The sequence below is a fragment of the Episyrphus balteatus genome, chromosome 4 (genome assembly GCF_945859705.1).
Source record: "Episyrphus balteatus chromosome 4, idEpiBalt1.1, whole genome shotgun sequence".
NCBI lineage: Eukaryota > Metazoa > Arthropoda > Insecta > Diptera > Syrphidae > Episyrphus > Episyrphus balteatus.
In genome coordinates this window covers 54,626,502-54,643,194 of record NC_079137.1, presented here as the reverse complement: position 1 = coordinate 54,643,194, position 16,693 = coordinate 54,626,502, and the positions used below count along the sequence as shown (strand labels likewise).

Genomic DNA, 16,693 nt, shown 5'->3' with positions numbered 1-16,693 from the left:
CTTTTTTTTATTGAGTTTGTTTCAAAGCAAAAGCATTTCGATTTCGTGTTTTTAATTTTGTAATTTGCTGCAATTAGAGTGGTAACGTTCATGTTTTTGGCTAGGTGTAAGGGTATAACAGTGACAAGTTCAGTTGTCAGACTTAAATTTATTTGACATAATTGTGGTGTATACTTTTTTTGTTGCTGTTGAATACAATGTTAATAGTTAAACAGTCATGTTATATTATAAAACATGTTTTAAACAATTTAACATGTTTTTATAAAATTAAGCTAGTAAAAAAAAAATTTTAATTTTGAATTAACTTTTTTTCTTTGTTAAGATAGGTAAATACAAACCAGCAATAGATTTACGGTCACTTTTTTAAGAACGATGGAAAGAGTAAGAAAGTTTGAAACTTTGTGGCTTCATGCATTCTGTCACTGTCACTTTGATTTTGAGGGTTTGATTTCTAACTTCTTCTTTAAATTGATCGAGTTTCTTTCTTATGCGATTTTCTCGAAACTACATTTTTTTGACCTGGTAAAATCGAGATCTCCTAAAGTATCCATCCAATTACTTTTAAATTTTTACAGAATATTTTTGGGTATACGTAGATATTATCTTTTTTGATAACTTAATTAAATTGGGTTTCAAAGAAAAAGTAAATTTTATTATTGTTGAACTCAGCGGCTTATATTTTTTTTCAAAATAACGAATTTTAAAAAATTTGAAAACAGGTCTTATGGTAAATTATAATTAAAGACAAACAAAAGCTGACTTATTTTGAATTCTGAAGAATGCAGCCAAAAAGATAAAACAATAAATAGTGATAAATTAAAAAAAAATAAAATTTAAAACAATTTAATCAAGAAAAAAATTAAAAAGCTTTGACAGTGATCTTTTTTTTTCCAGAGTTAATGTCCCCGCTTAAGACCGATTTACTCACAAATTTTTACACGGTTTGTTATAAGTTTCAGTTTCATTTGTTTTTTTCTTTGTCTTCGGTTGAGCCTTGTTTTGGGACATCTTTATTTTAATCTCTCTCCCGATGTTCTTCGAAAACTATTCATATTCACAGAGACGTACGTTGGACTGCCGGAGCTCCGAGGCAAGACAATTATTTTTCTCCAAATCAATTAAGATATGAAAAGAAAAGTCTTTCATAAATAAGTGTAACCCAAAAGTTTTTTGAAGATCTGTTGTCTAAGCTATATACAATGCTGTCAATTTTTTTTTTTGTTTCTTTTTAATTCTGAAAACCAAAGTCTCGGAATAAGTTTTGGTTTACAAATATGAGTCCACAGTGAACAGGCCAATGGGTTTAATTAAAAAAAATTACAAATACATTTTTTTCAGATTCTCGAAAAAAATCCAAGGGGTACCCCTTGTCTCTAAAAAAATATATTTTTAAAAATTTCCTCCAAACCCATCGAGTGAGACATCAAAAGAAAGGTAACTTTAAGCTCTATTCATAAGTGAAAACCAAAAGTTTTTTGGAACTCTGCTTGCTGAGTTTCTTGCATCCAATTATTTGTTTTTTTTTTTTTGTCTTAAACTTTATGTATGTATAGTTTTGGAGATAGATACGAGGAACGAGTTTTTGTTTAAAGATATGAGTTTATTTTTTCAGATTTTTTAAAAAAGCCGTAAAAATTGTTTCTTGAAAAATTTCCTCCAAACTCATCGAGTGAGTCATCAAAAGAATGATCTCTATAAAATTTATTCCTTAACGAAGCCAAGGAATTGGTTACTGAGTTAGGTATATTTTATTTATATAAACAGTTTTTTGCACTACATAATATCTCTAACACCGCATCAGCTGCTCCAATGGTATATGCCCATTAATTATTATATTCCTTTCTTGAAGATCTACAAGATGTCACCAGAATCATATGATACAAATTTAAAGGGATCGGGTCAAAATTCTGGCTTCAAAATTCTGCTTTTCAAAATTCTGCTTTTTTAACGAAAATTCTGTTTTTGAAAATTCTGCTTTTTTTTGTTCTGCTTTTCAAAATTCTGCCAGCATTATTCTTGAACAAAAAAATTCTGAAAATTCTGTTTTTTTTTTTTATAGCATATGCGCTGACTAAAGAAAAATACACCTCATTAATGTAATTCAACATTGGTACTTTCCCAAATTTTTGAAGTTATACTTCTTATGGGAGGGTGGGTATGAAAATTTACTTTTTGACAAGAATGTCAAAGGGATTATGACGCGATCACCCTGGGTAGCAGGGCTGTCGTTTCACCTTTAGAGTAGGCAGTACTTTAGTATTTAAAAATGCAGTACGCCGCAGTACGGCAAACATAAAACACACAACACGTTGCAAGTTACATGTTTCATGTGGCAAGTTGCATGTGGCAAGTCGTATGTGGCAAGTTGCATGTGGCAAGTTGTATGTGGCAAGTTGCGTGTGGCAAGTTGCATGTGGCAAGTTGCGTGTGGCAAGTTGCATGTGGTAATTTCCATGTGGCAAGTTGCCAGGGTTGCAAAAAGCTCACATTTCAGCTCAGCTCACAGCTCAGCTCAAATTTGAGCTAGGTATCATAGCTTAGCTCATTTGAGCTGAGCTGAAAGTGAGCGCCCCAACTTCCAACGCCTATATCTCGGAATTTTGAAAAAAAATGAAAAAAAATTTTTTGATGCCAAAAGGTAGCGAGGACTCTAACCTACATTTGGGTACAACTCCCATCCCTGTAGGTGCACGCGTTCTCAAACCGGGTGAACTTAAAGGTAAAAAAAAAGTTAAGCCCGATTCTGAAAAAATAGGTATGATGTGGCGGTTTAACATGGAAGATGATTTTTTAAAAATCTGAGAATGTGCAAAGCGTAGGCCCATGACACAAGCTATCATTGGGCATCACTCCCAAAAATTGCTCTCAAGCGGTTTAGCTTCCAGGAGCCTTCAAAGATTCGGGGATTTTTCGAAAAAAAATTTTACCCCAACTTTCAAACGCGATTTTCTCGGAATTTTGAAAAAAATCGAAAAACCGGATTATACCACTATCGGCTAGCTGGAATATAAGCTTTCATATGGCACCACTCCCCTGTCTCTAGATCAAAGCGTTCCAACGCCTATATCGCGGAATTTTGAAGAAAATGAAAATAAAATTTTTTGATGCCAAAAGGTAGCGGGGACTTTAACCTACATTTGGGTACAATTCCCATCCCTGTAGGTCCACGCGCTCTCAAACCGGGAGAACTTAAAAGTAAAAAAAAAATAGGCACGATTCTGAAAAAATAGGCATGATGTGGCGGTTTAACATGGAAGGCGATTTTTTAAAAATCTGACAATGTGCAAAGCGTAGGCCCATGACACAAGCTATCATTTGGCATCACTCCCAAAAATTGCTCTCAAGCGGTTTAGCTTCCAGGAGCGTTCAAAGATTCGGGGATTTTTCGAAAAAAAATTTTACCCCAACTTTCAAACGCGATTTTCTCGGAATTTTGAAAAAAATCGAAAAACCGGATTATACCACTATCGGCTAGCTGGAATATAAGCTTTCATATGGCACCACTCCCCTGTCTCTAGATCAAAGCGTTCCAACGCCTATATCGCGGAATTTTGAAGAAAATGAAAATAAAATTTTTGATGCCAAAAGATAGCGGGGACTCTAACCTACATTTGGGTACAACTCCCATTCCTGTAGGTCCACGCGTTCTCAAACCGGGAGAACTTAAAAGTAAACAAAAATAGGCGCGATTCTGAAAAAAAGGCATGATGTGGTGGTTTAACATGGAAGGCGATTTTTTAAAAATCTGATAATGTGCAAAGCGTAGGCCCATGACACAAGCTATCATTTGGCATCACTCCCAAAAATTGCTCTAAAGCGGTTTAGCTTCCAGGAGCGTTTAAAGTTTCGGGGATTTTTCGAAAAAAAAAATTTACCCCAACTTTCAAAACCGATTTTCTCGGAATTTTGAAAAAAGTCGAAAAACCGGATTGTACCGGAATTTTTTTTTTATGATAAAAAAAGAAATATTTTACTAAAAAAAAATAGAAATATATTTATTATCAAAAATACCAAGAGAAAAGATCACGAAAAATTATCTGTCTTATTTATAAAAATATCTATGTGTTAAAATAATTCCATTAATAACTAGAAACAAACATCTTAAGCTATGGTGTTTTATAAAAGTTTAAAATATCTTCATATTTCATTATACTTTCCAAATAAAAATCAATGTATCCTCTCACCCATCACAGCTCAGCTCAGCTCACTTTACCTTAGATCACCCAACAGCTCAGCTCAACCATCAGCTCAGCTCACTTTCAGCTCAGCTCAAATGAGCTGAGCTATGGTACATATCTCAAAAGTGAGCTAGCTCAAAATTTGAGCTGAGCTGCGAGCTGAGCTCACTTTTGAGCTTTGTAGCAACCCTGCAAGTTGCATATTGCTACTACTAGTGCTGAAGCACACACAATTCTCATAAAATTACCATATCGCACATTTTATGCGCAATCATTTACTTTCGTTAACCATATATAGTACGTTCTGAACCGCACAACATGAGTAAAGTTCACAGATTAAATTGAAAACTACAAGGAGGATGAAAGAATTAATTTATTGTTCACTTGATAAAAATGTAAAAAACGAAGTGTGGATTAATTAATTTAATAATAGAAATTAAAAATATCAAATGAAATTCATTTATATATGTATACTGAATGAGAAGTATAACTTCAGTCGAGTGTACATGTGTACACACACTCTTTTTATTTTATTTGAGTGTCGCAAATATTTTTCAAATAAAATCTATAACTTATTGGAACCCATCGGTTGTTTGATACAAAATATTCCTTTTAAAAAATTTTGAATTATTTTCGGAAATGTTTAGTATTAAAAACCTGTTCTTAATTTTTTCAAATTTTATTTATTTATAAAACGAAAATTAATATACATTCAAAGAATAACAAATTATGTAGGTAAGTAATCACATAAGCAGATAATTTTTCAAGAAGATGATTTTACAGAAGTCTGCAAAAAATTAAAGAACGGTTTGGAAAATGTTAAAAAGCGCGCGCTTTTTAATATTTTAAAAACCCTTTTTTTTTTTTTTTGGAGAATTTTGAAAAACAGAATTATGAAAAGCAGAATTTTGAAAAACAGAATTTTGAAAAACAGAATTTTGAAAAGCAGAATTTTGAAAGCAGAATTTTGTAAAGCAGAATTTTGAACCCAACCCAAATTTAAAATAGATTCACTGATGTTCTGTAAGAAAATATACCCATTTCAATGTAGCTTTTTTTCCCACCTATTACAGCCGAAAATATTCCGTCTATTTTAAAAAACAATTAAATTAACATAACTTTTTCCAGTTAAATTAAACAAAAAAAAAATTTTTGTTGGTTTTAAGGAAGTCTATGTATATTTTGTAGAATTATGTAAAAAAATTGAAAGGAAAATAATAAATTAATTTTACACCCGTGACGATATAATATCACGTAATTAAGTTTTTCAAAAATTCTTCTTTGTAAAAGTCTTTCTGACTATGGCACTCCACATATTTTGAACAGGGTTTACTTCAAGGAAACATGTCGGCCAGTTCATTAAATCAATAGAATAAGTGGATAACTGGATTACCAATAAACATTTGTCGGCTCCTTTAATTTTGATTTCCTTTTTTGAAGAAAATTGCACCTGACCGCCCGTAAGTACAATGTAGTGATGTTAGAATAATTTTTTATAACATGAAGTGTACCAGACACTTTTTCAAACTTTTTTATAACACAAATACTTATACAAGAATTTAGAATAAAATATTAAAAAAATTAAAGTTCGCAGCTCAGCTCTTTTGTTTAAAAAAGCAAGGCAAAAATCAAACCACCACTTATGATCCAATATATTTCACTTCAACTTATGATGAACTTTTGAAATGATTAAATAAAAAAACCAAACGCTAGAAAAATTATAATAACAGGAGACATGAAAACGTAAACTTGTGATACGGAAATAAAAACATTAAAAATTTTTTATCGGCGATTAGTGAATATACTTCGATCGTTGCCTAACATCCTTAAAGTAGGTGACGTGGTCCTATGTGCCCTGTCATTCAACTATTTTGCTCTTGTGTAAAAAAGTTAAAAACCAGTACCAAATTTCAAGCAAACTTTTGCCAAGATTTCGTTCTTTCTGTTTGAGTAAAAGATTTTTTTTTTGTTCTCAATAATTAGCATGTTAGCTTCTAGAATTCGGCTGCCATATCCATTTAGCAGCTGTTTAAAATATTTCTTCCACAATCTCAACATGAATTTAAAATGTATACAAATATCTATCATCTGATATCTCAACTCTTGTAAATCTTCTGCGTTCAAACCCTCTCCCAACTGAATACAAGATCAGTTAACTGAACTGACAAGAATTATTCAAACCCTGACATAGAGTAGGTTAATAATAAATTAAAACTGCCTGATAGGCAAAATATGTATGTAACTTGTACCTGTTAAAAAATCATACAAAACTTGTACACGGAATTAGTTCAGAATATCAGAAAATTCTATTCTGTCAAAACCACCAAACACCTGTTTGAGGAATTCCTGCGATCTGTTGAAAAGCGATTAATTAATATATGGGAGTCCGTCCGCTCTCACTAATCTGGATATATTACGGTTGCACGCAATTCAAACTCTGCTCTGTTTGCTGTCGGTGGTAGAGCTACTATAAACATGCATATATTTTTTTTTATAAAACTCAAAGCCTCCCGAAACGAAAACGGAACGTTGTATGGTCGTCGGTCTTCGCGTCATCGAAGACACGATCCTCCGGTTGCATTTAACAAACATTTCGCTGTAATGTTTCAATGTTCTATGTACCTATTTGATGTAATTTGTATGGCGGTCCAGAGGTCTGCATCATCATCATCAACATCGCCAGGCTCTCAGATTCAAGCCTTTAAGCCAGACACGGACTCTATATTCACCACCACCGCCGTGCCAGTTGGATTCTTTATTTAGGCCATCTTAGCATCTCAACGTCTTTCAACATTTGGTAACATCAGATTTATTCAGGAAAAACATTGCAGGCGCGGTTGCACAAGCTAAAGCACCAAAACGACATACAACAAAAATGTGCAACTGATGGTAACGGAGGAGTTAGGAGAAAAAAAAACAAAATATATTGTGCTGCTGTTATACTGCCACTGCCCATGCAGCAGCAACAACAGCAGCAGTATGCAGGAGTAATGCAACATTTTGTGTTGCAGTTGAAGTAATCTATCATCGGACAGGGAATTGTATTTTTGTGTGCTCTATGTGTGATTTAATTTATATGATTTTGTTTTGTCTTGTGTTGTGAATGAGAATGAGGGATCGGGATGTGAATGAGGTGCGCGCTGATGTGTGTTATATGCCTTTTGGTCAAGGCAATTGAGGTTAGGTTTTGTTTTTTGTTTTTTCGTTACTACTGTCGCATCGTGTCTTTTAGTTTGAAGGTCTTTTTTATGCATCTGCATTGTCGATTTGGCATTAAGAAATAGTAGCTTTTGGAGGCTTGTAGTATGTCTTCCTTATTTTGAAAACATTGTCATGTCGGTCGTGTTGATTTAAAAGAGGCTCATACAATGAAGACTTTGACTCCAATTTATAGTGATTCACTGAGGGAATTCAGATTACGTAAATGCCAAAATTGGGATGATGGCTTCTAAGGATCACGTAACAAGCAATGCACTTCCCTTAGGTATATTGATAGTCAAAATCGTTAATTTTTAGCTTTTTAACTTTTTCGAGTTTTGTCGTTCTTTTAATGAAAGTGGAAGAAGTGTGGAGTCCTTTTCCCGGAATTTTGATAACTGTATTTCCGCTTAGAATCTTGGGTCCACTGGTGTTTTGTTTGAAAATGGTTATCAAGTAGCTACTTCGCAAATACTTCGGCTTTGTTCTCGCTAGATTAAACATCACTGCTCGGTGGGTATTTGAATTTTTTCTGTTCGTGGTTACAAGCTTTTCCTGGTTTATAAACAGCCATCTAACAGTGTTGCTGCTATAAGACTTTATAGATAAGACTTTATAGAAGCAATATAGTTATTCAAGTGTTATTGAAGTTTATTGCTGGCGTTATTGAAGTTTATTGCTGGTGTTAAGCTGTCTATATTGAATCCCTTGTTGCCTTTTTTAGACTCTCTGTCTATAGTTGTGGTCAGGATGAAAGGTCTGCTATTGAAAGTTTATAAAAAACAATACCACTTTATTGTTCAAGCCTCTCGTTAAGATTATTCAGACTTGCAATAGTACCGTTTTCCTATATGGGCAATTGACTCGTTTGAAGTTTTCAAAAAGAATGCCATTTTCGATAGTTTCTTTTGAAGGCTTGATTTGGTTGTAATTTGATGTTAAAGGAATCACTAATGCGAACCAGCCAGTAAGTGGTAGTCGATTTATGTATTTATTTTATTTTTAAGGATTTGGAAGTTGTGCGTTACCTCATCAATCCTAGTATATGAAAACAGATCTAAAACAACTCTTTTACCAATTTATTCCTCCTAGTAACACAGTGGAGCAGTAAGGCAACTGAAAATATCTCTAATTAAATAAAAAATACGACCTTAATTGAAAAAGTCTGTCACCTAAAAACTCCTTATAAATCAAAATTATAAAAAAATACATCTATAGGTACTTATCTCACATGGTTAAAAAAATAAACTCTCACAACTCTTTTAGTGACTTTGAAGCTGCTAATTTCAACAAGTCAAGCTATATGAGAAACATCAAATTAATTAACAGTGACTTTGAAGTTTATTATTTTTTTTTTTTTCATATGGTAACGCAGGGTAGCCATGGTTTTATTCCTTGCTGTGGGACACAATGTGAAATATTTTTATTTAAATAGTATGTGAAATATATATTTACTGGGGATTGAACTACGACATATGAGAAATTCCTCCTTACATCATGAGGCTGATTCTCTGTTACAGCCATATTTTGTATGAAAAAACAACTGCGTTACCAAAATAGACTACAATTTTCTCGTGATTTACGAACAATTCAATCTAAATTTGTTTTAAATTCTATTTCGTTACTATAGGTAAATTGTTTTTTATTTATAACTTTATATAGGTTTTCCACAAATAGGGGAAGTGGGGGCAAGAGCACATGGGGGCAAGACGGTTTTTGTACTATCTTGTATGAAAAAATATTAAATTGGCAGGACATTTAATATAAAATAAATGGGTTCTGTATGTATGATCAAGTTTGGTTGAAATCCCGAAAAGTTATAGTAAATTTTGTGATTTTTCATCAAATTGTCATGTTTTGGGTGAAAAGAAATTTGTACTACTTTAAATGAAATATTTAAAAGTCTTAACTTTTTCTTTTTTTGTAATAAAAGTTGGGAACAGATGAAATAAATTGCACGACTGGGGTCGCACGTACTTGCTCTTATGGTTAAAGTTACTCTAATGTTAAAGTTTGTCATTAAACAAAATAAGGGAAACAAACAATAATCATACTTGAAGGAGCTAGTAAAAATGCTAAGTCTATTCATTTGCATGTTGATAAACTAAGAAAACCTGCAATTGGGTGAAGCTAACCACGTGGGCGAGGTAGCGCAGTGCGTAGTGTACTGGCTTCTGAACTCGCTTGGTCTAGGTTCAATACTCAAGTGTGACGGAAGAAGTTTTTCAAATCAAATGAAAAAATTACTAGACCAAGCACCACACACAAAATGGAATTAAAGGAGTCTGATGATCGGATTGGCATCCGTGAAACAGTACTGTAACTCTAGCCATAAAAACACTTGGTGGTAGCACCTTCAAGATGTTGTTGTTGTTCAAAGATTATAATAAGGGAAAATTTAAAATTTGATATATTCACGGAATTTCGTTAGTGGTGCAAAAAAAATAAAATCTGTTTTTATAAATAATTAAATAACGTTTTAAATGATCTTTTACAAAAAACTAAGTATGCCATTTTATTTCTAGTAGAAAAAGGAATTTTTAGAAAAAAATTTTCGAAAATCGTTAGAGCGGTTTTTTCAAAAAATAATTTTTTATATATAAAAATTTTCTAACATTTTTCAAAAAAAAAAGTTGATATGCAATTTTGAATAAATAATTAATATACACATAAAAACGAAATTTCAAAATTTTTCACCAACCCGTTTCCAAAAAATTGATTTTTCAAAAAAAAATTTTGAAATATTTTTTTAAAAATCCAAAAATGTGTTTTTTGAAAAATTTAAAATTTTTTTAAATAATGATTGTTTAAACGTTTTTGTGTTAAAAATTTGGTCGAAATCTGTTTTGTCGTTTATGAGAAATTCATAAATCCAAAAAACCGTTCTATGGCAGGTACCGTTAATAACGGTACAAAAAATATTTTTTTTATTATAAAAGGAGGCTCTTATCTGAAACAGTAAGCAGAAAATTTTTAATCAAAATCGTTACAGCCGTTTTTGAAATAAATCAACTTTTTTCTTTCCGTTATATGACAGGTACCGTTAGTTTTGGTCCTAAAAAAAAAACTTCAATTTCTCCTCTAGGGAATCACCCAAAACTGTTAACTACCAAGTTTGAAGAAAATCGCTTCAGTAGTTTAGGCTGTAGCTCGAGGTTCTTACAGACAGACAGACAGACAGACAGACAGACAGACAGACAGACAGACAGACAGACAGACAGACAGACAGACAGAATTGCCGGACCCACTTTTTTGGCATTCTCCATCATCGTAATGTCACGTAAAATTGTTATCTCGAGTTCGATTTTTTTTACGAATCCTAAACTTGCCCTATAGTACCTATATCGCAAGTAAAAATAGCATACGTTTGTGATTATTGCAAAAAGATTCAAAATTTTAAGATATAAACGGTTTTATTATCAACAGAAGTTGATAGGGCGGCCTTGTCCCCATGTGGGGGCAAGACGGTTTTTTGTAAGATGTTTTTTCAAAACGTATTATCTTTTGTTCAGTATTTAAAATTTTTTTTTTTTTTTTAATAATGAGATTTCCTATACAAAAAACATTAAAGTTAATGAATAAACACTTTTTTTTAATTAAAATATGTTTTTTATTGGTTTTTTAGACGGTCTTGACCCCACTTCCCCTATATCCCTTTTCCTCATGAAAAGTGAAATTTAAGCAAAGTGACAAATTTTTAAGCAATCAAATATTATTTTGACCCGTAACTGCCGTGAGCCCTTCGTTGTTATTTCGTCTCTTGGTTTCAATTCTCCCATTGCCATTATGAATGCTCCCAATTTTTTGTTATAAGTTTTTATCTGGTATGTATGTTCCTCTGTTCCATCGTATCTTCTAAAGTACACGGAGAAAAAATAAGGTATGAACCACCTTATTTCTGGTAAATTTAACTTTAATGTAGAGTTTAAATAGGGATGACTCCCCAATAAAATGTAATTTACCTTACTTTTCTAGTAAATTTATAGCTTATGATTAACTTTACAGTAAAGCCTTTTTTTGTATGAATTTCTAATAGAAATTACTAGAAAGTTAGGTACATATTTAACCTTACTATAAGGCTGAAAATACTGATTCTTAAAGTAAATTGAACTTCTCTGTGGAAGGTATATAATTTAGTTACAGATTGGATCAAATAAAGTCATTTTCATTTTTATTGATGACACTTTTCTAAATAAAATTGTATGCATTCATCTTACAAAAATTAAAATAAAAAAGGTAATTTTTGTAATTATTGAAAAGCATTACTAGGTAACACGTACTTAATCCTCAAAGCTATTTAGAACTAAGTAACGTATGACCCTGTTATGTTTTTCAATAATTACATAAATTACCTAGTTTATTATAATTTGTGTAGGGTGCAAACAAACAATTTTATTTAGGAAAATATCATCAATAAAAATTTAATTGACTTTATTTGATTCAATTTTTTTCTAATTCTTCATGAATTAATTAGATTGAATGATTTTAATGCATATGGATACTCCTATATTATTCTAACACAAGAAAAATATAATAATAAAATATAAATAACGCATAAAAGAACACAAAAAGTAATGAAAACATTTCACTTCCAAAAGAAAAACACAAATCTGAAGAGAAATTTTTATTATTTATTTTATTTTTATTAATTATTCCGCACCCGGACACCTAAAAGCTTTGACCAAAAAAAAATATCCAAAACAAATGGAAAAAAAAATGGCAGACTTTTCAATGACATCAATTAAGATATGGGAAAAATTCCTAGAATTAGGTAATATTATGACCTTAGTGTAAGGTAAAACTTATTCATAGAATAGTTAAATTTGTAAAATATGTTTTACTAGAATCTTAAAGTGAAAAGAGTCATACACTTTTTTGGATGAAGGTTTATTTTACTCTACGTAAAGAAAATATTGCTACTCGTAAGGTACATACTACTTTATTTTGTTCACCATAATTGTCTTGTAAAAATTACTTTACGGAGCCAAGAAATGTTCAATACGTAAGGTAAATTTTACTTAAAATCTAGGGCTTTTTACTTTAATTTCCTTACTAGTCATATGGAGTATAAAATACTAGATTCATTTTTCTCCGTGTACTTATCCTAATTTAAAAAGTGAAAGCAATCAGATTAAATTGCATATGGTGCGCTTTAGAGGAAAAAGTCATAAACTAATTTTTTTTATTGCAATCGAATGAACATTACGAATTAATTTCAGATGTTTAATTAAAATAATCAAAATATGTCATTATTAAGTAAAGACTTTATACAAGCCGGAGCTTTTTGGAGTTTCAGCTACGGTAACGTTCCTTACAAATCATCTTGCTTTTTTTTTAAACTTAATAGTTCAGAATGCAAAATTCGCCAAAATGTTCACAATGAATTAACGTGTCCACGATTTTTCATTTCAGACAATCACAACAAGTCCGGAAAGATTTATTCCACTTTTTTATGGAGATCGATTTATACCAAGACGATATGCCCTCAAAGAAAATGAAACAAATGAAACATTTCTCTTCATGGGAGAAAGGGAAGATTTTCTAAGAACGGTAAGTTGAAATACGCCAAAAAAACAAGATTTTTGGTTTAGTCAAAATTTTAAGGCCCCAAAGGCTACACCAAATCTTTTGGCCTTCTATAGTTTCTCCTCCAATTTATGATAACTTTTATATCAATTTTCGCCCCCAATCTGTTCAATTATTTCCTTTCTTTCTAGAAATTTTCTTCAGCTTATTTGCGTTACAAAGGACTAAAAATAGCTATCAACAATACCTTTGGTGTAAAACATCGAAAAATGCTTGAATTTGCTGATTTAGCAGAAAAGAGTTCATTTCTTTTGCACTCCAATGTCCTTCCATCAGTTGAAACTTATGAATTTATTTATGGCAATTTGAATGGCTATGATTGGCCATGTAGACCTCGTTCAAAATTTTTAGCTTGTGCTGAAACCACTCATGATTTACCACATTTCGATATGGTTACTGGTAAGTTTCATTTGTAAAGCTTTAAAATGGTATTCATCGGAAAAACTTCTTTTGACAGAATTAAATCTTATTGACTGGTCTGTGGATGGTCAAATTGCAGCTTCATTTGGTCAAGAGCTGGTTCTCTGGACTCCATCTTTAGATCTGACTTTGGTATATAAAATTTCAAATTCAAGATCAATATCTTATTGTCCGAAAGGAAGATTTTTAGCTATTGGTACTGAGAAATATGATTATCCTGGTAAGAGAGAAAAAAGGTTAGAAAAAAGTCCTTTTGACCAATTTATTATATTTTCAGTTCTTGAACTTTGGGATACAAATTCAGCAAAAGAACTTTATTTATTCGAACGATATAATTTTCGGCATAAAAATTGCATCGTTCTCTGCATCGAATGGGCTCAAAATGGCAAAATTATTGCATGTGGCACAAGTTTTGGTTCGGTTTGGGTCTTTTGTGTGCCAGCTTTGAATGTCATCAAAGTTCTGAAAAACCATCATCAACCAGTTTTTATGATAAAGATTTCTCCAAATATGCGATTTTTGGCCACTTCAGATATCGAAGGGAATATTTATGTTTATAATTGGCCAAGTTATGAAGTACACGTGGTTTGTAGATCAAAGAGGAAGCTGAGAGTTGTAATTGACTGGCATCCATGGAATGGAACAGATTTGGCAATTTGTAAGAGATTCAGAAAAATATTGACAATAATAAATTTTATCAACTTTTAGCTGAAGATTCACCTGCATCAATTGTGATTCTACATGTTCCATCAAGGGAAATAGTGGCCTATTACCAACGCAAAGATCGAAGAGTTGAAATTGATTTTATAACTTTTAATAAGCTTACAGCTGAACTTCTTGTTAGTTATTCAAACAAAGGTTGGTAAATTAACTTTTTTTATACTTTTATTTATTTTTATCAAAATTTTTAGATGAAGATGGTTGTGTTAATTCTGAGATAGTTGTGATGTCATCTTTAGATCATGTTGTTGATGTTTTACGTGTACCAGATAGTTCAGTTCGTTTTATGATGTGGAGTCCGACAGGAATGCAATTGGCAACAGCTGGAAATGATGAAACATTGACAATATGGAATTATCTACCAAATCGTTATAAAAATCGTATTGGAAGGACAGGAGTTGTTGAAAAAGTTAGGACACTTTGTCCGGATGTAAGGAAATCTAAGTGCGCTTTTGACTTGAGTTATGGAAGTGAATTTAAAAAATGGGCACATATTAAATAGAGATTGTGAAGTTGTCTTGAGTTGAAAATTTTGTAAGAAATGGTATTTGTTTGTAATTGTTTTTAGTATTTTGATATTGTTAATTGTTGTACCTATGTATATTTTGTGTTAAATAAAAAAAATACTTTAAAAGGACTCTTATTTCTAGGGTTAATTAAAAACAAAAACGATACTGCAACAGAAATCAAATTTTAGATTTTAGCCTTTTTTCTTCTCAGTTATTACAGATTTTTAAGTTTTGATTTTTCGGACTTACCAAGATTTAATTTGTTTTTTTTTTTTTTTTCTTTTAACAAAATGAATTGATAAAAATATTTTCCCGAAGTTTCAACAGTGTTGCACTTGTTGTGGTCACGGGTTGACTACGAATTACAAAAAAAAAAATCAAAAAAATCATTTTAAAAACAAATTAAAATTTTGAAAAATGCATTTCTTTAAAAACGGATTAATGAATTTTTGAAAATTTGTTTTAATGTGTCCATTGTTATTTTCTGATCAGGAATTGTATACAATTTCTTTTGAAAAATAGAAAAAAAGTTTTGTTTTTTTTTTTTTTTAGCGGCTCTAATGATATCTACTTATTTTTTTTTATCAAAATCCTTTTTCAAGAAAAAAAATTATTTGGTTTAAAGGTCCAAACTATTTGAAAACAAACTTTTGTTAATTTTTTTTATTAGTTATCCTTCAACTGTTTTCAAAACTTTTGAAAAAAAGTGAATTGAATGCATTTTCAACACAACGTATGTATAAACAAAATGGTTTAGCAATAAAATTTATACAAACTTATGTACATTTAAAAAAATCCTCTTTACATTAAACTATCCATTTTTCAGCAAGTTTCATCGTTTTTCTTTTTGATAATTTTTTTTTTCAATTTCAGATAAATATTCAAAATGACAATATAATTTTTCATAAATATTTTCGAGCATATGTAGGTACTGCTTTTGGCAATAAGTGGCTGTGAATTATACAACTCAAACGAAATTTGGTTTTTGAAGGAAATCCAATTGATAACTTGATTCAAGAATTTTTAGTTATACTTCTTATAAATTGCTTTATGGCGGTTTTTGATAAGTTTGCATATTTTTAAAGTTGAAATTTTCAATAATAAAAAATTGACCAAATCGAGGTGGAAATAAAAAAAGTTTTTTTTTTAAATTGTTTGCATTCAAAAAATGCCAGCTTTTTTTCCAAATGTTGTACAAATATGATTGAGTTGAATATTGAAAGCTAAAATAGTAAGCTTTCAGATGATATAAAATATATTATAGGTTATCATGTAAAGAAAGGTACTGACAATATGATATGTACAGAAAAAAAAGTTAATTATGTTCGTTTCAAGTAACCATTTTTATACTTTTTGCAAAATATATAGACTTAAGTAAGTGTTTAATTCTTTAGAAGATATCTATGTAAGGGTTATAGAAAATATAATTTTTTGTGTGCTATAGCATATAAAAAATTTTAAATAATGAGAAATGCTAGTTTTTGATTTAATTTATTTTAATTAATTTTATTCGCTTTTTTTATAAATACATAATATTTAGCTTCAAAAATTATGAATTATCACGTTATCACGTAAAACTATCGTTCGTAAACCAATTTTACAGAAAACCATTTTTTTTAATTATCCGGTTTTCCTCAGTGGGGTGGGTTTTGAAACTTAAAAATCTGTTTTAAGGTGCCAAACTGAAAAGTTGTCAAAATCGAATTAAATAGAAATAAGCTTGGAACCATTAACCGAAGATTTGATTAAAGGTAGGATCAAAAATATTATTCATTCCATATCGACAGCAAACAAGCCTAACCAAACGATTGCCCATAATAAGTGAGGTTAAAATTAGCATTGAAATAGTTTTCACCTCTCTCGCTAGTTAGCTATAGGAGGTATTTTCTGCAACCGGATACCTTGAAATACTTTATTTATTTTTTTCACTCTTTTATACCTCCCATACCTATCTGACAAAACTTATCAAACCCAAAAGTGAATATCTCTATCTACAGATCAATTTTTTTAAAACAACATCTGGTTTGGCTGCCAGTCACAAGCCTTATTTTACTATGTCATCAGGTGCAACATATCAAATCT

The 16,693-nt window shown here is 31.0% G+C and overlaps 1 protein-coding gene across 1 annotated transcript in view; it reads left to right on the top strand.

The window, feature by feature from the left end:
* LOC129920035 (protein cortex) overlaps nt 1-14,639 on the top strand; it is a 116,064-nt gene extending 101,425 nt beyond the window's left edge. The window contains exons 2-7 of the mRNA XM_056001189.1: nt 12,789-12,926; nt 13,094-13,361; nt 13,420-13,602; nt 13,660-14,040; nt 14,091-14,240; nt 14,294-14,639. Coding sequence (XP_055857164.1) covers nt 12,789-12,926; nt 13,094-13,361; nt 13,420-13,602; nt 13,660-14,040; nt 14,091-14,240; nt 14,294-14,604 — 1,431 coding nt within the window. The 3' untranslated portion in view covers nt 14,605-14,639. The remainder of the gene's footprint in view (nt 1-12,788; nt 12,927-13,093; nt 13,362-13,419; nt 13,603-13,659; nt 14,041-14,090; nt 14,241-14,293) is intronic.
* The last annotated feature ends 2,054 nt before the right edge of the window (nt 14,640-16,693 follow it).